The sequence below is a fragment of the Macrobrachium rosenbergii genome, chromosome 4, assembly GCF_040412425.1.
Source record: "Macrobrachium rosenbergii isolate ZJJX-2024 chromosome 4, ASM4041242v1, whole genome shotgun sequence".
NCBI lineage: Eukaryota > Metazoa > Arthropoda > Malacostraca > Decapoda > Palaemonidae > Macrobrachium > Macrobrachium rosenbergii.
In genome coordinates, this window is record NC_089744.1 from 8,428,695 (window position 1) to 8,451,502 (window position 22,808).

A 22,808-nucleotide genomic window follows, 5' to 3' on the forward strand; every position below is an offset into this window, starting at 1 on the left:
AAGTAATGAATTTATAAATCACAGCAACTTCTGTGGAAAGATTTCATCGTCGTTTCTCTTTTGCGTCTGAGAAGTCGCTTTTAAACGGGAACAGATTAAACGAAATAATTGCTTCCGTAATGCATAACATATTCAGATATGCACATACATATCCGTGGGCGTATGTGTATGTATGCACAGACTGCACCGTACACGTGGTAACATCTTCTGTTTGGATCACAGAAAATAAAATAAGCATAAAAAGGGGAAATTAAAGTTCTACCTAATTGTAGTTGCCAAAGAACACTTTATACACCACCTAATACTCCGCAGCTGCGTTTGCACACAAATACACTTCACAATAATGGCCTTGACAGAACAAAATGACTTCATCCTTTTTTGGGTCGATTGTAAATTCACAAACTCTCTCTCTCTCTCTCTCTCTCTCTCTCTCTCTCTCTCTCTCTCTCTCTCTCTCTCTCTCTCTCTCGATCTTGTTTTCCTTCTCTTTTCTTTGAAGAACTTTCTGACTGATCTATCACTGTGCTGAAACTTAAGAGTGGCGCTTTCTTATCCAGAGTACTGCTAATCAATCACCTGTTTTCGTGCCGCCCACCCTCAGCTACCCCTGCTCGAGTGTCCTTGGGCGTGACGACTGTGCTCACCATGACTACCCTCATGTCATCCACCAACGCTGCGCTCCCCAAGATTTCCTACGTCAAATCCATCGATGTCTACCTCGGCACCTGTTTCGTGATGGTGTTCGCCTCACTTCTGGGTACGTGTGCCTTCCTTCGAGTCTCACCCCTATCAAACGGTTTCCCAGTTCCTCACCTTCGAGTACTTGTACTCAACTCTCACTTTCTGGTCCCTCACTTATGTTACAGCAGAACTTTATTCAGAATTGCAGATTACATTCAAACTTGGGAAAATTCATGAGAGAAAATAGGGAGAGTAAATCAAATTTTTAATAGGACTGTAGCACCACCACACTAATTTTGGGAAAGGTTGGAAAACGGAAAGATTTTCTTCAACGATCTAAAGAGCATAGGAATTTTCCCATAGTTAAGTTTTTAGGTTTGTGAAAAAAATACAATAGTGGAATTGTTATGTTTGATTCTGTTTTACAAAACAAAAATCTAAGATCTAAATACCTTTTCAGAGTACAGGCCAAGACTGCGACCAACAGAAGTCTGAAAACATTTCTCTACCATTGTCCTCTTACATGTAAATGTTAATATGACACCTTTGTCCCTTGTAGTTAACTCTCTCAGCTAATGATCTTGAACCTGACTTTGCCAAATAAATTTGCACACCCCGTTGATTAGGAAACCTCACGGAGACTTTTCCCCATGACCTGTCATTATTCTTTTTAATTGACAATCTGCCCCAAGTGAGGTTTAAAAACCAAGAGTATACAGTTCTCTTCTTTCAGTGTTCTCGATATTTATTTTTGAACTTTCCAAAGAAGCTCCTGGATTTCCTGCGTCAATTGTTGCTGTTGCTTTGCATTGATCAGGTGAATACCACACCCTGCTGGTGTTCATGCAGTGCCTGTCATGGCACCCTCTCACGAGAGGATTATGCTCTGAACCTGACGGATGGCTCCTTCCACAGAGTACGCGGCGGTGGGATACATGGGCAAGAGAATCCAAATGAAAAAGAACCGCATTATGGCCCTCCAGAAGATAGCGGAGCATAAGCTCAAGGAGGCGGCCATCGAACAATCGCACGCCTCCCAAGACCACCCGGACCACACCCCAAAGACAACAGTGAGTAGCGCGCACGATAAACACACTATTGACCAGCTGAGACAGCATTGCAAAACCACTCACCAGGTATTGTATCTCACGCTCTTTTACTGGGAATTGCAATGCAAATCATTTGATAAGTTATTGCAGTCCAGGTCACTGGACTGAGAATTGCAGTCTATTATTCGACAACATATTGCAAAAGTCGTTTAACTAGAGTGTGAATGGTTGAAACGAACTATGCACCCTCTAGGTCATTTGATTTGAAATTGCAACCCAGATCATTTGATAAGATATTGTAATGCAGGTCATTTGACATAAACTTGTCGTGCATATTACTAGATAAGATCAATGTTAAAAACTGGATCGATTGGCCCAGTATTGCTATGAAAAATCATTCTAGAGGTTAATGAAGTCTGGGTCATTTTACTGAGAATTTCAAGCAAATCACTGAGAAAATGTTGCAATGCAGGTCACCTGGCTCGGCATTACAATCTAGATCATTTGATAAACTATTGCAATGCAGTTCATCTGACTACCAACTGCAATGTAAATCCTTTAAAGGGTAAGCACAATGTACGTACCTATAGTCCTTTGCGTTTCTAGGATCGTTTTACCTTAAGAAATCGTTCTAAAGCGATGTATTAAGCTAGTTTTTTTTTTTTTCTTTTTTGCCGTCTGCTGAAAAGAAGGTACTCTAGCGCCATCTGTTATCGTTACATCGTTTTAGTATTTCAAAGAAATAAACAAAGCAAAAGCCAGGTACACCAGGAACAAGTCTCGAGTTCATAAGAGGCTATTTGCGGACACTGCCCAAATCTCCTTCATATCGACTTAGGTTCCAAAGATCACGTCATTACTCTTAGCGGAAAATCGGCATTACCAAGTAATTCAAGGATTCCTAATACCGAGCTAAATTTCTTTTGTCCTTCCTGAATTGGACTTTTTATATGATATTTCATACAAGAGACGATGCTGTAAAGGTCGTGTTAACTTTATAGCGTCTTGAATATTTTTCCCGTACTATGCAAATCTACCAAAGCTCCATCGAATCTTCATGAAAGTTTTGCAGGCCGTTCGTGGAATTCGCACTTGACTTCTCGGACGTCTTTCATGTGTTCACTATACTCTAACTGTAAACCTTCAGTTGTCCTAGACTTTTTTGTCAGCCTTTAATTATAATATTTTCTTAACATGTAACTGGTAAAGAAATAACGCAGTACGCACGAAGTGAATGATGTACACACGCAAAAATAGAATCAAAATCTTGCATGGAGTTTTTGATGCAATGTTTATTTGTGCCTTTAATTTGGTTTTTATTCTTTCGTGAACAGCTGTAAAAAGAATTTTAAAATTGTGTACGCCATATATAACAGTTTTTCTATGTACTATTTTAAATTCTCAGGCACGGGAAAAAGCCTGCATTCTAGCAAATTTGTCAAGAACGCGGTAGAGTTTACTTACACCGGATTATTTTAGCATTTTGGATGGTGACGTCGTCAATTCCGGTTTAAATTACAGTTTAAATTTGAAAATCTAATAAAATCAGTTTTCTCATATGTACGTATGTATATGTATATATATATATATATATATATATATATATATATATATATATATATATATATATATATATATATATATATATATATATATCCTTCAGTATATCTCAGTGTACACTTTCATGACAGTGATGTGCTTACCCTTTAATGAGATGTTGCTTGACAGCATATGACCTGAAATTATAATCAAGGTTATTTGTCGCTTTCTTTTCAGTGGAAAATATACTTTACTCTACATATAAAATGTACGAGTATTAGAAATGATAACTTTCTTGCCTCTTGCTTTAAACATCTTCTTATTACAACAGCTTCTCTTATGCAAGGAGAAAGTACCTCCCGTCAATGTCGATGATGTCTGTTACTTCCATAATTCACTGTACAGTAAAAGTTACAAACTGTTCCATAGTCAGGAGTAGATGTATAAATACCATTCTTCATAATCTCCACCAATCAAACCGCGAATGTCACCTAATTTCGAATTCACTATACCGTGGGAATCATTGGGAGTTGTAAATGATAAGTGCAACTACCTCGGCCAGGATTCGAACCGTGGTCCTTTGGTTTAGATATTGTATGGGCGGTCGAATTGATCACTCAACTTTCATGAGAGATAAGTCGATATCGACTCGGCTATGCATAATCCTGTCGAACTCGGGCGCTGTGCTTAAAGTCGATATCAGCCCATCTCCACAAAAGCAGCTGACTGATTTGTATCAGTTGACTAATTATGAAGTTTTGTCACTCTGTCACGTATACAAGTGTGACTCTTATATTAACCAATATTAAGTAATAACTATCATTTAGCGTCGAAGTCGTTCTGTTTTGGTAATAACTTACACATAGCTGGAATAATAACTGATTAGTGCTTAAAAATTGGGCAGTAGCTGACTAAATATCCTAAGGGTTCTCGGGCCAGCCCTAGAAGAGCTGTTAATCAGCTCAGTGGTCTGGTAAAACTAAGGTATACTTAACTTTTCAAAGATATCTTGTGAGATCTGAAAGATACAAATCATGAGTGTGATCCTCCGAGTTCTGATGCAGAATTCCCGAACAATTGCCACTTATTTTTCGTTTACAGTTTTGGGCAAATTTCACGAACAAGAAAAATATGAATGGACTCAAATAAACTGTGAAATTAAAAGGTAATCTGGATGACCCTGTAAGAAAGAGTAACAGTTCAGTAGTGCTTAAGTGAGGCACGTGATATTCTTAACACTTCAAAACAAATTGCCTCAAATCTTGATTAGTTGCCTCGTGAATTACAAAGAATTTCCATCATTTATAATACTAGGCATAGATATGGATGGATTATTTATTTATATAATAAGGCAGTTGCTGCAAACTAATATGAATAATGATATTAGGGGCTGTTAAAACTAAAATTTCAAGTCTCTTTTCTTCGAAATATCAACCTATTTTCGAGGTCACAAGGTCAGAAAATGGCAAAAATCATCGAAGATCGAGTATCGATATTTGTTTATAGAAAGAATAATTTCAGATAAAATTATAATGTTATTTTACTAGGCTATCAGCCTGCTATCAGTTTTACCCCAAGGCCTGGAGGTATGTCCAAAATGGGGATCACATAGCTTATTGTAGATGCCAAATCTACATTTCTCGGAAACGGTAAAAACAGAGTTACGCTTTCGTGCCGTTTAACGGCGTTTGCATCTTCACTGAGCTGAAACAGGCATCAGAGATTTATCTGAAAGTGTTCTTTAAAAAAGAATAAAGGAAACTCAAAAATGACAAGTGCTCCAGATAACTAGGGCAGATTCTACTGGCTTTAGCTGAAGATTTCAGGTTGCATGATCAGTGACCTTAGAGACACTTAGACTATACAGAATAAGCTCTGGCATGGTGAAGAAATTTCCTCATTTTCATAGACACTTAGATACATATCTAGTTATTATTAGTATTCTCATTATTATCAGTGTATCAGTGCAAAAAAAAATAAAAGGTGGTGAAGACGATAAGTTCTGACCTACCGTCAAAAATGAGAGTAGTATGAGACGCTCGAGACGGCAGCCCCGACCCAAGCGATGTTACGTAGGTATTTCCTGTAGTAAAATCCCTATCTAGATTTCCCTTCCGATTCAATTCAAAAATCGAATCATAGATGCCTTCATTCTGCATACTTACATAAGTTGCAGTGATGAGAGAAGCGGCTCCTGGCTGAATAATTGCAAGTTGGTTGCCCATAATCAGTCATTGTTACTCACAGTGGAAATGTATACAAACCCATGACATTTGGTTATAGGGACAGTATTAGCATCATTTCATTTATTTGAATGGACGTGAAACAGGGTGCAGTTTAAACTAGGCTTCCGACTTAAGCTTTTATTGACAATGTTTCTTGTTCAGTTCTACGGTAAATCTCTAGTTTTGAAGCGAAGTGGCAATTCCAGATTCTCTCGCTGGGTGGTAAGTTTCATTTCGCAGTAAATACATCCTTAGTGACTATATCGTCAGGAGTGAAGATTTTTCTTAATTTATTGTCGTTGTGAAAAATTTTCTATAAATAACCAAGTATGTACACATATAAAATACGTGTTTCCAGTTATTTGAATTCAGTTCTCGGAGGCACCAAACATCTCTGTTTACGCAGGGTGAAAGTTCAAAAAAGAAAAGCTTGCGTTCTCTTCAACAAAACACTAGAAAACATCCGAACGAAATGGGAATTTTAAGCAACTTCAGTTCATGATAGATGGTTTCTCCTGACTGAAAAAGGACGAGAAACCGTATTTACTTAAAGCCAAGAAAATAACGGACCAGGAAAAATATTAGACGAAGAATAACAATAAAGAGACGATCGCCCAACTTTCGTAAAATTCTAATGAGGTTTTTTTCCCGTCTGAGTTACTCTAACTGAAGCCAAATACTTCGTACAGAAAATATATTGAAGGTATAATTAACATTTTCCGAAACTTGATCGTTTAATGAAGAGGAAAGTATACAGGGCACAAGGAAGGAAAATGAGCTTGGAAAATTATTTTGAAGCCCATTTCATGATGATGAGGAGAAGGGGGTGGTGAAAAGAAAAGTAGGAAGAAGCAAAATTCTGAGTGAGAATGGAACCTCCTGTTTCCTTCGTTCTCTTCTCACCTTCAGTCCAACTCCACGTCTTCTAAGGACCCATTTCCCCGCGCCAAAGACACCCCCTCCCTCCCCGCTTACACCTAGAACAGAAGCCCTCCCCATCCCCCACCCCCATCCCCAACCTTATTTCTGAGGCCTCGTTTCCCAGTCCTTACACTGAAAAGTCCTTTGATCAAATCTTATAAGATTCTTTGAAAGTATTCGAATGCTTACAAGGCAATAATTACTTTTTTCAAGTCCTCAACGCCGTCGTCGCTAGTGTAATTAAGTTTTCGAACAAGTTACGAGAGAAATTCCACTTTTCGAGATGGAACTGAAACGCCTTGTATTCGAAAAGTTAAAAAGAGTTGCTGGCTACGAATTTATCACAAGAATTTTGTTATTGCCAGGGACGTTAAAGTGATGGCTACACATAAAGAACTTCTGGGATGGTGCTTTGTACGTAAATACATACTTAGACTGGGGACTCTACAACACATGTCGGTTCTAATCCTGCACGGACATCATCATTTGGTTTTAAGGCGTTGTAGTGATAGCGTATCCAAAATGTATGTGAGGAAAGAAAAAAGTTAAGAGGTCACGGTGATTATTACAAATTATTAAATATATATGTGTGTGTGTTTGCGCATTTTTTTAACCAACCAAACACCATTTTCCCTTCGAATAAAGATCTAAAACAGAAAGATGGTAACCTCACTTATTTTCTTCATATTGGTTGTCCTTTGTTTACTCTCCAGCGGAAAAGGGAAAAAGTCGCATGACGTCTATTCTCGCCATGACCCCATGCACTGTTTTGTTTTGTTTTCCTAGCGCAGTTTGTCGTCGAGGAAATAAGTTTGATGTGGCGCGGTGTCCCGCAGGTGCCTTACAGTAAAACATATGTACATTCCATCATTTTATTGATTAAAACTAACTCTGTCTCTCGGGAACACATGAAAATGTATTTTTGGCAGTATCGAGGGAGGCCTGAACTTCACGGCGTTTGTTTTGAATGGACTGGAAGGAGCTTGTTTGCTTTCGATAATCATGAGTGGTGGACTGACACGATGTCCGCTTCTTTTTCCTGCATTTTTCTCAGTTTGTCAGTTTTCCTCATTTTTCATTGTTCTGAATAGAACAATAAAGCAGATATCAACTAGATTTTACATCCCAGCATCATTTCATAACGATTTTTTTAAAGGTTTCAGGCACTCAACATGCAAGGCTTTTTCATTGGTTTGGCATAATTACTGCTGATTGGTTCTTGAACTGAAGCTGTCACACCTTGAGGACTGCTGTTACCTTACTTACTAGACAGCTGAAGAAAGAACTCGCGCCACGAGATGTTACTCTTTTAATTTTCAGCGGTATTTCATTTCCCTTGACGGGGACTTGTTGACTTTATTTGCGCCTGGGCAGAGCTTCAGATTGATCAGCTGAAATAAGAACTCTCACTTATCGGTTGCAGATTAAATTATCTTGAGCATTTTGATTACTGTGGAATCAAAATGGATTTTCCTTTCCTGAGAAAATATGTGTCAATATCATTTGGTTCTGACTTGGAAGTCCTAGAGCCTAATCATTAGATGTGACGATGCGTTCTTTTTATTAGTTTTAGAAGTGGTGAGTCAAAGCATTAGAGAAAGGCGGATTGTGTGCTAGTCTTTTCATAATTCGCATCTGAGATGAGGCACGGTTCTTTCCCGTTTGTTCGTAACTCAAGAAGCAAAAGACTTGTGTTAACATTTTTCTTGTTCTTCACAGTTCGTCTCTTCAGTATGATAAAAACTGTTGCCGTTACTGCGTCTGTTCACTCGTCAAACCGACAGTATTGATACTCACACTAAAGGAAATCAGTATCAAGGAAAGGCAAAATGTAGTTCAGTGAAAGTTCGTACCGTAGAATAAGTGTTATATAACGTTCGCTGGATCATTTTCGAGCACTGAACTGCTCCCTCATCTCAAAATAGCTGTTACCGAATTTCATTATTCAATACAATTATTATTCATTTATCAAGCTTTTCTCTACCACGGGTAATCATTTCCTCCTTTTCTCACCCTCTCTTCTTTTCTCCCGTAGAACTCAACCATATTTCATCTTCTCTCTCTCTCTCTCTCTCTCTCTCTCTCTCTCTCTCTCTCTCTCTCTCTCTCTCTCTAAGTTTAAGATACTTCTTGCGAAAGAACCTTTGACATTTCCATAGCTGGGAGTAAAGTGCTTTGCAAAGGTTGGTGATTTAAGGACTGAACTTTAGCGATTTCTCATTTTCTTTTGTATGCCTAAAGAACTATTTTTTCTGTCACTGCAATAGCCATTGTAACTGGAATTAGAGGCTAACGACACATTTGATGAAAATGCATCAACGTCTCTAGGTTCAGCTTCTTTCATTTCTCGCCTCTGAAAGTTTCTGCTCAGCGACGTGGCCGCCACCGCTGTCTTCTTCTCCTTCGTATGACTTCAGTGCCATCTTCGTCCAGCGTCGTCCTTTAGAGTCAGTTTTCCTTTGCTTAATCAAAGAATCGGTTACCGGTGAAACAGAATGATGATAATTACCGTTGCGCTTACACGACGCCGTTATTTATGACAAACACACACACAGACTGATTAAGATCATACCTGACTTTATATACAATCTCGCTCAGTGTTTTTTTCGTGAAGATCAGAGTATATATCTTTATTTTCTTAATATTCTCAGACGAATTAGAGGATGTCATTTTGACTCCCTTGAAATCTCTCAAGCGTTTAGCAGGTCTGCTGGGATACGATCAAGGCTTCATTTTTTTTTTTTCAAGACCCACGGGTGAACAATATAATAGCGTCGCATTCACACACGAAAAAGAAAAAATTAAAGATGATGAAAAACTAATGGCCAGGAGCTCTGGGTTAAGAAATACGTCCACCTGCTAACAAAAGGCGAAGTGTTTTCGAGAAATGACAAAACGTTCACTCAGATTCCGCATTTTTACATGACATGAGAGGGATGTGACTTTTATGCAAAGGTCCAGAAGCATCTTTTATTCAAACTCTGATATAAGTTCTCTGAAAGTTTTGTTAACTACTTAGAAATTTGCTTTTTTCTGAGCAGACACGAAAAATATCTGATGTTCTTATGACATCTGAATGCTGATTGTATAAATATATGTACAAGTTTGTCTGACATTCATCTGACAGAAAGGAATGCAGCTACACCTTAAGTGGGTGAAGTCATACTGAGACACATCTTCCCTTTTATGCTACAACTTTCCCTCCAAGCCAGAGTCATATGAGAGAGAAAGGACGCATCAGTCATTTTTGCCTCCTTTTACTGCTACTCAGACTTCAAGTTACTGATATATAGCTATTAGTATAAGAGTTCCCTCTCCCCCTCCCCTCGTCTCTCTCGCTCTCCCTCTCTCAAGACATGCCTTCTGTGATAATTAGCATAAGCTCTGCACTCTGTGCTTGTGTGAGTGTGTTTGCGTTTGCAACCGGTGAGAAAAGGCCATGTGTGCTTCACTGAGTCTTAAAATGAATGAGGTCGACCGAAAGAGCGCGCCCGGATTGTCTGTGGACTACTGTCTTTGGAGACTGGCCCGAATTAGAAATGAGCCAGAGCCTACGGTGTTAATGCTTGGTGTTCTTTGAAGGGGCCTCTATCACCTTTACTTCTGTACATTTGGACAGTTATTCTTCTTTTCCCTAATCCAGAATTTCCGTATAAACTCTAAGCCACCCAATGAGTCATATTGTCACTATGTATAACAGCATCTCTTGTAAACCCTTCGAACGCTGATATCTTTCTTTCTTCAGCCTCTCAGTTGCCCTTATTGTGGCTCACATTTCTTAATCAAATTTAAAGCCAATCCACAGTGTCACCACTTCTCTACAACTTAAGCTAGTATGTACCTTAACTTTTGCCTTCACTATGCCATCTATCAGTTTCTCTTCCATTTATTTAGTACTAAGACATATTCCGGCAAACTCTTCCCCTTCAACCTTTTCTTTATCTTCTCCAAAGCTATTCACCTTCATCAACTTTATTTCCAACAACTGAGTTCCTTCCAAACACATTTCTACATGACTCTCCATTCTTATTTACTTCAGGTTGCCAACTATTTCTGTCACCAACCACCCCAACCCTTTCGTTCTTTCCAAACACAGGCACAGACTCAGGCTGTCCAAAAAATAGTCCTATTCACTTGTTTTCTTTGTCCTTTTTGGCCAGTACACACTGACTAATACAACTTTGTTTCTTGCCACACTTACCTTACCCAGATAATCTTGAAACTAACACATTTGTCCCTGAAGTGTTCTGACACTTTAAGCGTTAATCCTTTCCTAGCTCTACACCTCCCAATTACCCCACACACAATTACTCTTTGCCTTTCCTTACTTTGCCTTTTCATTTTTGTCTCAAGGGGCTCCAAAACATCAAGCCCTCTCTCGGAAAAAAATTCAGCTGTCATACATTTCTTTCCCACTACACCACATCCAAACACATTCAGAACGTCAAGATTTAGTATTTTATACTGCCTCTGATTTTTTACAGTATCTGAGCAGGGTACAGGCTGTAAACCCCATGCCTTGATCATCTGATGAATTTTTGCGACATCCCACGACAATAAAAAGCATGATTGCCATTGGCCTCAGAAGACGTGAGCATCTGCAGACGGGTATATTCATCTCACCAAGGGGTCCACGACCATTAACTAAGCATTTCTCTGCCTTTGGGTATATTATATCTGAACCCCCAGCAATTGGAATTTCCCAGATTGGTAATGTGGTGGTAGTACCACTTACTACCTCTGCAGTAACAGCCAGCAGTAGACAGATGGCGTGACTTTTGTGGCTTCCATTACCTCAGGACAGAGAGAGAAGGTCATTTGTTATTTGTAGGGCATATCCTTCTCAAATGAGTTCACAACCCCTTCCAAGGAATTTCTCTACCTTGGGATCCTGTATATTAGAATTCCCTTGTCCTTGCATCTCAGGGATAATTTACACCTAACGGAAATTATAAAGGTTAAGTGTTCCTACCTTTCCAGGATTCGAGCCTATCCCTTTTTGTTTTGGAAATAGGTTGACAGTGAACGTAGCCAATCAGCCATCAGCATGGCTGAATGGTTATGGTCACTGCCACCCCGTTTTTCTAACCCAAATGCATTTATTCGGATCCTGGTCAAGTGATGAAGATTTATCATATACTATTTGCAGGGTATAGTGAATTTGAAAGTAGAAATACATAATTCATACACACAGACAAGGGATGTGCGTGTGTGTTTGTGCTTGCATATGCATAACTATACGTACATAAACAGTAAGCATTCAGTTATGCTGCTTTGGACAGCTTGATAAGCGTATTAAATTTGGACAGCTTGATAAGCGTATTAAAATTGGCATATAGTCGCACACTCGCGTATTGTGCACAAGCGCGCAGTTGAAAGTAATTTTTCCACTTTATTATTACTAGGTTCCTTCTGTTCTGTGATACAATTCCCTTTTGTCCAGTGGTTAACGGCCTTGATGGGGACAGGAAACGACTTGCCCCGTCTCCTCAAAAATCTACTGTGCTTCGCTTGTCCTTTATTGTGAATTAAGTACGTGATATTTAACTGACTGTGGTGGGTTGCAGCCATGGTTGAGAAGGATATAGTGCTGTGAACCCCATACCAAAAGATTTATTGTGAACCGGCAGGGTAACACCCTCTGGACCCAACACCACAAGAAAGGAAAAAGCTTCAAGTTCATATATATATATATATATATATATATATATATATATATATATATATATATATATATATATATATATATATATATATATATATTTAAATAAACTTGTGCGTGTGGAATATGAGGATAAGTATATGAATTTGATTATGTGTACCTTATCATATTATGTGGTTATTCTCTTGAGATGTTAGTCATTCCCTGTTAGACATTCTTTTGTTCAGTGTTCCAGTGTACCAACCTTAACAATAATCCCGTGTTATAACTTTCAGTGGCCCATATGTTCCCTTATTACTTCATCGACTGAAACTTTCAAAAGACATGTGTATGAATTCCATAGATGTGCTTTATTTACTAGGTGTGATGCTTCATTCCATTGTTCACACCCCTGAAACAAGTCCTGTAATAACATTATGTGATTTTCACATTGGAATCGAACTAACATTACTTTTATTTCAGCGTTCACACTCTGCTACAATACCCGAAAATCCTGGCAGTATACTGTTCACAGCCCTGGAGCAAATTCTGATAAGTAGAAAAGATTCATCATGAGCACTTTGGGCCTTCGAGACAGATTTTCAATTGATTCATAATCAAGGTCATTGTTTTGACTCCTCACATTGTTCATAACTAATACCCACTGCATTGTTGGGAGCCCATAGCCGAATTGTAAGTCGTTCCTTGTTCCAGAAGGTCCGGTACAAGTTACACGATCCCAAGGCGCACAGTAAAGGTGGAACTTTAGAAAATACCATCAACGGTCGAGCAGACGAGGAGGCGCATCCTGTGATTGCTAACTTGCTGCCTCACAAGGATCTCAATAAGGTAAGAAGTGCTACAGACAACACACTTTCTCACTTTTCTCATGTGATGAAAAACTACTGTTTCTTGTTAGCTGCTGAGTTCGTTCTCCTTATGCCGTTTCAGCCTTGTTAGGTAGGATTGTTTGTATGCCTGTTTCTTATTCATATCTGTGACATTTTCCATTTGAATTCTTTTATTGGAGACTTCCGCTCCTTGTCCACTCAGTTATTTCTGGATTTCTTAAGTATTTCGCCATCCACTTACGTTTATTTCCGACAGGTTTTGAAAGAACAGAACTCTTCAGTAGAATTTTTAATTTTTACATTCCTTGTAGTGACTCTTGTTTTTGTCTTCATATATCTGTCTCCCCTGGCGAAGAAAATTCAGTAGAAAGGAATCTGAGTTATAGTTCATTTTGGTAGAAATTCATTTTCTCCCTGGAGATGCCTCCGTAATGTCCTTTTATTTGTGCCTGGTACTCATTAAATCTCTAGCTACTTATCTGCTTTGATTGCTCTTTATGTAAACTTAGATTGCTCTTTATGTAAATGAATGATGTTTCACTGACGCCAAAAAAATAATTTTCTCTCTCTCTCTCTCTCTCTCTCTCTCTCTCTCTCTCTCTCTCTCTCTCTCTCTCTCTCTCATTAAACCTGTGGTAAGCCTGCAAGTTTATATATTCACAAATGTCATGTCAGAAGAAACGTTTTGGATTCATTGTTAAAATAAAATTTCGGGAGATTTCTGGAATGATTAAAATAGATTTTGTAAGCAAAACCGCTTCACATTAAAAAATCCTCATTTGTATAAAAAATTAACATTTATTCTAACAAATTTCCTGTAGAATTAATGAAACTGTTTCCAGTAACGACTTGTTTTCTTAATTAATGGCTAAAAACCAGAAGGAAATTTCTACAGTTAAAACAGTTGAAATTGGCATACATACATGAAATTTTCGTAAAAAACCTTCTTTTAGCAACATGTAACTATGTAGTATAAAAAAAATAAAAACCAGAAGGAAATATATATATATATATATATATATATATATATATATATATATATATATATATATATATATATATATATATATATATATATATATATATATATATATATATATATATATATATATATATTCAATACTACTTGGTTACATGTTTTTTATATATGTATATACATATACGATATTCTATAATTGGAGTGCTGATCGAACAGTGAATGAAAGGCATCCCTCAAATTCAAAGACTTTATTTCTTGTCATTCTACAGTGTTTTTTATTGAAATTCGCATAGCTTTCATGAATGACATCTGGGAACTTTGACTGACTTTTTCATATATTTTTTACGCTTCTTACATAAGATATCTTGCAGGTGAAATGCAAATAATGCTTATCTTCTACTGTGTTTCAGCAATCATTGGCAAAGGTCGTTCATGTAATGATAAATACCTTGCGCAAAAATTAAGGATCATCTCATTAAAATATCTATTCTGCTAATCGATCACACGGCTTTTAGAAAAATATTCTTATGTGAATAGTTGTGTTGTGAATAACTGCTTGGTGTCTGTATTTACTTTGTGCTCTCTCTCTCTCTCTCTCTCTCTCTCTCTCTCTCTCTCTCTCTCTCTCTCTCTCTCTCTCCATTCTGATTGGGGCATTTTATAAGTTATGCATGCTGGATCCGGTGAGGGAGATATATACCATGACATTGCGTATTCCATTTGGAGGTGATTTATATGAATATAAGTTTCATTGACGATTAAATGGAAGAATAAATTTCAGCCCTGAAGAAGATTGGAACTCGCATCGAAGATTGCTTGATTGCCATTGCTGTTTGCATGTAACTCGAAGCTCCTCCGAAATGACTTCAAATCGTCTTGAGGGCTCAAGCTTATTCATTCGTTCATTCAATCGCCAGTTGCATTACTACATATATACAATATATATACATAGATATTTATATACACACATTCATACATACATACATACATACACATACATACATAGGTACTGAAGGATTCCTGGGAGCTTTTCTCAAAAGTGGTATTACAATGCTTGTTGCACTGCTTGTTTCATATCTGAAGTAGACTTACACTAGTTTCCAATTGATATTTACTACTTACAAGCTTTAAGATTTGCACTATAGTTTTGCGGAGCTAATTTTTCTGAAGCTACTTATGAATAGTTAAATTCCATTTTCCTTAATTCCCAGACAACTCTCTGTGAAGAGTTTTGTTCCAGTCTTAAAGACATTCAAGTTGTTGTATGCTCTTTGTTTTCTCACACAAAAAATTCAAGAAGACAGAAACAAGCTAAGAAGTAATAATACCTTAGTGCTTTTAGGTTACGAATGTAGATTAGCGATACTGTCATTGTCGTCAGAGTCACTTAGACCTTTTGTAGTTTACCAAGCCCCAGTTCATTCCGCCGGAAAAAAGGGTCCATCACAGGAAACGCCCTGAAGGCCCTCCTTCGCCTGGTTCCAGCATGTCACCTGAACGGGTGGTTTAAAATCCCCAGACAACTTGGAATGGGCTTCCCAGCAAGAAAATGCTTTCGGCTTGTTCTGCTTGCTTGCCATCGCTTAGAGCTCGAGTTAATTTGGCTCTTCCGTAGGAACCCCTTCTTGTGATCTTATCATTCGCTATCTTCAGATTTTGGACCGTTTTTTTCGCGAATCATCTGAATCTACTCTTGCTTTTGTTAAGTCCTGTCGATGATACGGATCATAAGAATGGTTTGAATAGTATCTCACAAGATGATTGCAAAGAGTTTTCCATGACCATATTTTTACCAAGTTCTCAGTTAATAGATTTTAGATATTTTTTAACATATATGTCAGCTTATCTTTTTCAATATCCAGTTTTGATGCAAGTTTATTCATTAGTGCATTCCATAACACTACCATCAGCATATCTATCACTAGACGGCAATGAAATCTAGTTAGACAGTAAGATAAAAAAGCTAAGTTGGGCCAAGGAAAGAAACTTTTACATAGATTTAAGTCCAGAGACTTTATTCATTCCCACCCCTCCCTTTTTTTTTACAGCTGTCCTATGATTTCCCGCTCAAACCTCATGTATGTTGGATACCTCTTTGGTCTGCCTTACATCTTAAGAGTTGTGTGTATATGTATATACATATATATATATATATATATATATATATATATATATATATATATATATATATATATATATATATATATATATATATATATATATATATATATATATATATTATATTATATTATATTATATATAAGGAAGGCTGGAGTGCTAGCTACTGAGAAGGATGCCGCACCCGCGACTTCGTTTCTGCTTTACAATGATTTTCTCGCCATGTTGCGTTTGAACTTGTACAGATATACAAACAGCCTTAAAGAACTTGATGTCATTGAGAAGTAGTGGTTAATTCCTCTCTCTCTCTCTCTCTCTCTCTCTCTCTCTCTCTCTCTCTCTCTCTCTCTCTCTCTCTCTCTCTCTCTCTCTCTAATGTATTACCCTCTCTCTCTCTTTCTTTCGCTCTTCCTTTGTGTACTGCTCTCTCTCTCTCTCTCTCTCTCTCTCTCTCTCTCTCTCTCTCTCTTAATGTATTACCCTCTCTCTCTCTTTCTTTCTTTCGCTCTTCCTTTGTGTACTGCTCTCTCTCTCTCTCTCTCTCTCTCTCTCTCTCTCTCTCTCTCTCTCTCTCTCTCTCTCTCTCTCTCTCTCTCTTAATGTATTACCCTCTCTCTCTCTTTCTTTCTCCTCCCTCTCTCTCTCTCTCTCTCTCTCTCTCTCTCTCTCTCTCTCTCTCTCTCTCTCTCTCTCTCTCTCTCTTCCAGTCGAACTTCAGCTACAGCCGCGTATGAATTATACCACACTGACCCAATGATTATATTCACTCGAATCAAAAGATTCTAAGGTATTTTTTTAACAATCAGTTTAATTTCATGTAAACAGATGTGTTCACCTTAATTCCACAGTGATCTGTGAGTGATAACAATGTGATTAATCATAATAATGGTTGACACCTGTCATGTCAGTTTTTGATGTATGATATATTTTCCTTCTAAGATATTTCTCAACTATTGTTTCAATTCCATGTTTTGCTAAAAACATTATTTGCATTCTTGCAAATTATCAGATAGAAAGTCTTGTATTCTGATTCATCTACCCACAAGTATTTTCTTTCATAAGAAATTTGATTTCATTGATATAAAACAAAAAAGCTGAGGGAATGATGAGCTAGTTCCATTTGTTTTTAAAGCTTCAAAATGTCTTATTTGTCATTTGTTATCTTTTGTGATCTCTTTTGTTAGTGAAGCTATCAAGTGTTTATCCTATATACGAAAAGGTTTTGAATTCCGATGTACAACAATTTTTTGTTTTGGTACAAGATTGCCATCTGACTGTGCAAAAACCTGACCTTCATGCTTGGTGACATCATTTTCCCCCACTTTTCTGAACACTGAAAGCAGACAATCAAGACGATACTGACAGAATCCGCTCCTCTGAATGTCTTCCCCATCTATTTCTCTAGGAGTTAAGGTGAACACATTTCAGGCGCAGTCAATCGTATAGCAGACAATGAGATTAATATAAATTACTTATTGCAAGACATTAAAGCATGTGGTCTGAAAACATGGCTAGGTAAGGGAGATCCGTTCATGCTAATTTTGGAAAGATTGCTTGTTGCTGGCCCGAGTTCGTGCAGAAAACACATACACTGATTGTTCATACGCCCTCTGCGTCATAATGTCACATAACGTCACTCATTCTTAAACGTGTATACTCCAAGAATTTGATCACTTTTGCTTTTGGCTTTAAATCATTTTCGTTGCGTTTCGTTAGTGTCTTGTCGTCTGCAAGCTTTTCAGAGATCTGCAAGAACAGAATGGCATGTTGTGTCATTTTTAACCTCACTACACCGCTCGTGTGTTTGTTTGTGTATTTTTTTTTTTTTTTATCTTTTGCCTCTAGCATTTGGTTCCAAAGATGTCTGTACAATCCTTTAATCTCTTAAAATTAATACAGAAATGAGATGCTAACATTGCTCAAATATATTTTTTCCTTGCAGGTTACATTGTCCTTTCTAAAATTACTCTAAAGTGCTGGAAAGAAACGTAAAGTAAACCAAGCAAGGAATTTTTCCAAAGTGCTTTTCTCGCTACCTATACCTAGTAATCTTTGGAGATAAAGAGTCACTGTCGTTCAAACCCCGACGATGAGGTAACATGCCACCAAAGATTTATAGAAATGGCGTAAGGAAGTCAATTATACTGTAATTTCAAACCATTATTTTTATCGTGTATTGGACTTCTGAGTTTCCATGGTCCTTAAAGAAACTTATAAGCTAATATCTAATCGTTTCTGAATTGTACTCAAATGAAAATACAGAGACGGATGAACCTAAAACTCATTAAGGTATCGCTCAGCTATTCAGGAATCTTCTTCCAGTTGTAACGTCTCCGGAAATCGACAAGACGATAATAGTAGTTGCCCAGAGATGAGATGAGACCTACCGTTTTTTCACTTTTGCAAGTTATCCATTGAAAAGAAAAAGTTAGAATGGGCACAGGAGGCGCCACTTCTCCTGTGTCATCAAAACATTTCGTGCTGGTTAGAGCTACGCCCATTGATGGAAGGGGCGAGTAGTCGTGTATGTGTTCACCCACGATATTAAAATGGGTTTTTTGAATGGATGGAAGATGTGTTACGTGGTGCTCACTAACCGTGTTTTCTTTCAATTTTATTAAGTGTTGAACAATTGAACATCATGCAGGCACCAGTGATCAGTATTTTCCTGTACACTAAATGCTGCTACTTAAACAAGAAAGTGAACCTATACGTGAATGAATATATTCCAGTTAGAGTCATGTTATACAGTTGTTTGAAATCACTGAGCCTGAATGATATTTAAATGCCAGTTATACATTTTTGTTACTGTGTAAGTAATCAGTATAATATAATATTCTGCATTCACGTGCAGGAGACAATATTTTTCTTTTTTTTTTTTCCTATGCATAGATTATAATAAGCATATTTCTCCCTCTGTTTACTCATTTCTCTCTCTCTTATTCTGTGAAGCTGCGGTAATTAACTTGTGGTGCCATCTATGAACTTCGTGGATCCCTTTTGTTTCAAAAGTTTGTTCGGGATGTTGGAAATCCGAACAAGCCTTCCAGCCTTCCAGCTCTCTCTCTCTCTCTCTCTCTCTCTCTCATCTTCATTAACCTTTATCAGCAGTGAATAATGTATAGGCTTGCCACCTGCATACCAGTAAGACGTGAAAAATCCTTAATGACTGTCAATTAATGATCTAATACAAATCTTTGTTCTTTCCTTTTCGTGACTTGATCGTCCCATCTTCGGCGTGGGCGGCCACCTCGCTTCTGGGAACGCGCGGAGCAGGGCTTGAACAAACTGTACGGCTGCTCCCCTTCGGACATCGACAAGTACTCTCGCATCGTGTTCCCGGTGTGTTTCGTCTGTTTCAATCTCATGTACTGGATCATATACCTACACATCTCAGACGATTCGACCGACGATCTCATTCTGCACAACGCCGAGGGTTAAAAATAAAAAAAAAAAAAAGGGAGCAGGAATGTTTTTTCATCGTACAAAAACACTGGCTTTCTTTTTTGTGTTCTCGATTTCAGACGTTGCATACATATATACGTTATGGGTTCATGTCGTCACTCATTACGCTGCTTGTGTAATATTATGATAAGTCTTCGGTTGTAAGTGATGTCGTCTAAGGCATATTCTTGACATATTCACTCAAACAGTGTTTTGTATGTGTATATATATATATATATATATATATATATATATATATATATATATAGTTCCTTCTTGCATTTCTAATATATATATATATATATATATACATATATATATATATATAAAACTTGTAAATGGAAGAAGGATATATATATATATATATATATATATAAATATATATATGTACATATATATATATATGTACATATATATATATATATATATATATATATATATATATATATATATATATATATATATATATATATATATATATATATATATATATATATATATATATATATATATATGTACAGTATATGTTCAGTATTATTTCATTTATGTTTATTTGTGTCATAAAGGTCTAACACTTTTTTTTATGTCTGCAAGACCGTCTCAGGTTCGTGAAAGTCTCATGTAATTGTATAACCTTAATGCAATGATAATCATAACACTCCTCATCTTTCCTGCGAAAATGAAAAAACTGAAAACCTCACATTTCATCATCAGAGAAAGAATGTCAGTCGCCTATATATATCATTGCAGGAATAAGTGTCCCAGTCCCCCTAAAATAATCCTTTTCCACATCCCACTCCTCTCTCTCTCTCTCTCTCTCTCTCTCTCTCTCTCTCTCTCTCTCTCTCTCTCTCTCTCTCTCTCTCTCTCTCTCTCTCTCTGTTGTTTCGTAAATCAGCGCATCAACTTATACTTCAATCCATGTTAGTTTTGGCTTTTGTTTTTCTTAATTTCCATTTCCACTAATCATGGATTTTCTCGGAGTTGTTCGTGTTTTTTCTCATTTTTTTTTTTACACCAAAATAAAGCAGTGGATGCTTCAGTCTTTCCATGCCTCTCTCTCTCTCTCTCTCTCTCTCTCTCTCTCTCTCTCTCTCTCTCTCTCTCTCTCATTGTGAACGAATTCAAAAATACTTAATTCCCATAGTCACAGTCTTCTCACATGCACTTAGTTCTTTTGTCTTGTCTCTTTCACTGCTTGTAAGATTAGGTCCCCTTATTCCAAAAATATTGTTATCACCTTTTATGGATATTCATGCAACCCGTCTATGTTAGATCCCGAGGAATATTTCTTTTTTAATTCGGATCATTCAGTCTTCCTCGTTTTTGTATGATATCCCCAATTTCATTTCCAGTGAAATTCATTTATGCGTTGTTTATATCTCTCTCTCTCTCTCTCTCTCTCTCTCTCTCTCTCTCTCTCTCTCTCTCTCTCTCTCTCTCTTCATCCAATTATTACACGTTATTGACTCTCCCCCTCCGCCTCACACAGCCTTGTACCTCGACTTCACTGGAGAGAGTCATATCTCCCGTTGCCACGCTTACTTCTGCTTCCTTCCACTGAGAAATCAAGGTCCAAGGTTCGATCTATGGCGGAGTGTGTCCCCTCCCGCCCTCTGATCTTTCCCACCTCAGTCCTCACAACGTTCCCCTTCCCAAAAGCCTCGTCGAGGTCAGTATGATGGTGTTGCCCGACAGCCCCATTTTGGTTGGCCTCCTGGCTGTTTAGTTCAGTGTTTCAGGAGTGGTAGTTATTACGCTAGATATCCAAGTGTGGTTCAAAATTCTCCTTTTTATATGCTCACCATTGGGTACCTCCCTGGCTACAAGGCGTGTCAAGTCAACTGCAAATAGTGTTGCTTAAATTCATGGGGATGAGCATTTTACAATAAGGACTTTAGCCCGAGACAAGTCAAAAAAGGAAAAAAACTTTTATAATCTTGCTAATCATGACAGTGCTGGTATAGTAAAATAAAAGTGTTATTCAGAAAATGTATGACCACATTTATGTTTTGAACTAACCATTGGGTCGTGTTCTTTTGTATTACACTGTATTTAACAGATTATTCTTCTTCGTTAATGAGGCGCTGAGATTTTTGCCTTGTCCACATGGCACCTGTCTCGGCGCTCACCGGAATTGGCTCAGTGAAATCTGTTTTCTCTTCGGTCTCTGTCAACGTTTGTTTTGCGTCAAGATTTGTGCAAAAACGGAAAGAGTTCATTTTTTGTGTGTGTACAAAACGCCGCCGCTGCTGCTGCTCACCTCACCAAATCAACCTGCGCGTCGCACACAAGTGAAAATTGTCTTTCATGAACCCCCCCTCACACCTGCTGCAGCTAGCTGAGGGTGCGGGGGTCCTCGCCCCCTTCTGAGGACCCCACTTGTAGCTGAATATGTATAAACTAGTCATGTGTATTTCCATGAGGATTTTCTGTTGTAGGCTCAAAGAGATTGTTCCTCGCGGAACCTCTCTTTGATGTGATAAGTAGATTTCTGAGTTTCATTGAAGAGAAAACAATTCAACATGAGTTCAGGACTACAGTATAATAATAAGAAATAATAATAATAATAATAATATTAATAATAATAATAAATAATAATAATAATAAGAATAAGAATAATAATTATGATAATAGTAAAGTTCTTGATATCAGTAATGAGTGTAATCATTTCAAGAGAGCTGCTAATACTGAGAATATGTATAATACTATATAAATATATCTATAAATATATAAATATATGGCTTTTATATGGTTTTATGAAGATCAGTAAGATTACCGACGTCTAAGTGAAAATCTTATCGCCCTCTGTTTGAAGTGCTTCTTGTGATATAATGAAAAGTAAATCAATAGTAAACATTCACGTCAAATAAGGCCGTATGGACCTGTTACCTTCGTAGTGTGGCTACGTTCTACTAATACCCCAGAGCGTAGCGTCTCCTTTCAACCGATGAACTGCCCTCGTGCAAAGCATATCCAAAGGCCCTTCCGAGTGAACTGTGGACTCCCCCGTTCCCGGGGGAGCTCTCTTAAGGCCTCTCTTGTGATATAAAGTTAATGATAAACTCTCATCATCATCATCCAGAGGACACTGACTGTACAGAATGTGTCATGTAACCAGTGCCTCGGTCGATTGCCCCACCTGACGGAGCCCTGCAGCATCAATTAAGGCCCTTGGTGCACCCCGTCGGCACATGCCCGCAGTAGCCAACTTTAACACTGAGCAGCATGTTGCCATAGGTTATATATTATATATAAAGAAAAAATTATATAAATATATATATACATATATATATATATATATATATATATATATATATATATATATATATATATATATATATATATATATTCCCCCGT

The 22,808-nt window shown here is 37.5% G+C and overlaps 1 protein-coding gene across 16 annotated transcripts in view; it reads left to right on the forward strand.

The window, feature by feature from the left end:
* The window catches only part of Rdl (Resistant to dieldrin), a 401,707-nt gene extending 382,128 nt beyond the window's left edge, over window positions 1-19,579 (forward strand). For 6 of the 16 annotated variants that reach the window (XM_067089643.1, XM_067089652.1, XM_067089673.1 and 3 more), the window contains 5 exons: window positions 602-757; window positions 1,597-1,817; window positions 12,771-12,905; window positions 15,935-15,964; window positions 19,281-19,579. In XM_067089643.1, coding sequence (XP_066945744.1) covers window positions 602-757; window positions 1,597-1,817; window positions 12,771-12,905; window positions 15,935-15,964; window positions 19,281-19,445 — 707 coding nt within the window. In that variant the 3' untranslated portion in view covers window positions 19,446-19,579. The remainder of the gene's footprint in view (window positions 1-601; window positions 758-1,596; window positions 1,818-12,770; window positions 12,906-15,934; window positions 15,965-19,280) is intronic. The other 10 variants (XM_067089698.1, XM_067089706.1, XM_067089770.1 and 7 more) reach the window with 7 other exon arrangements.
* Window positions 19,580-22,808: the final 3,229 nt, after the last annotated feature.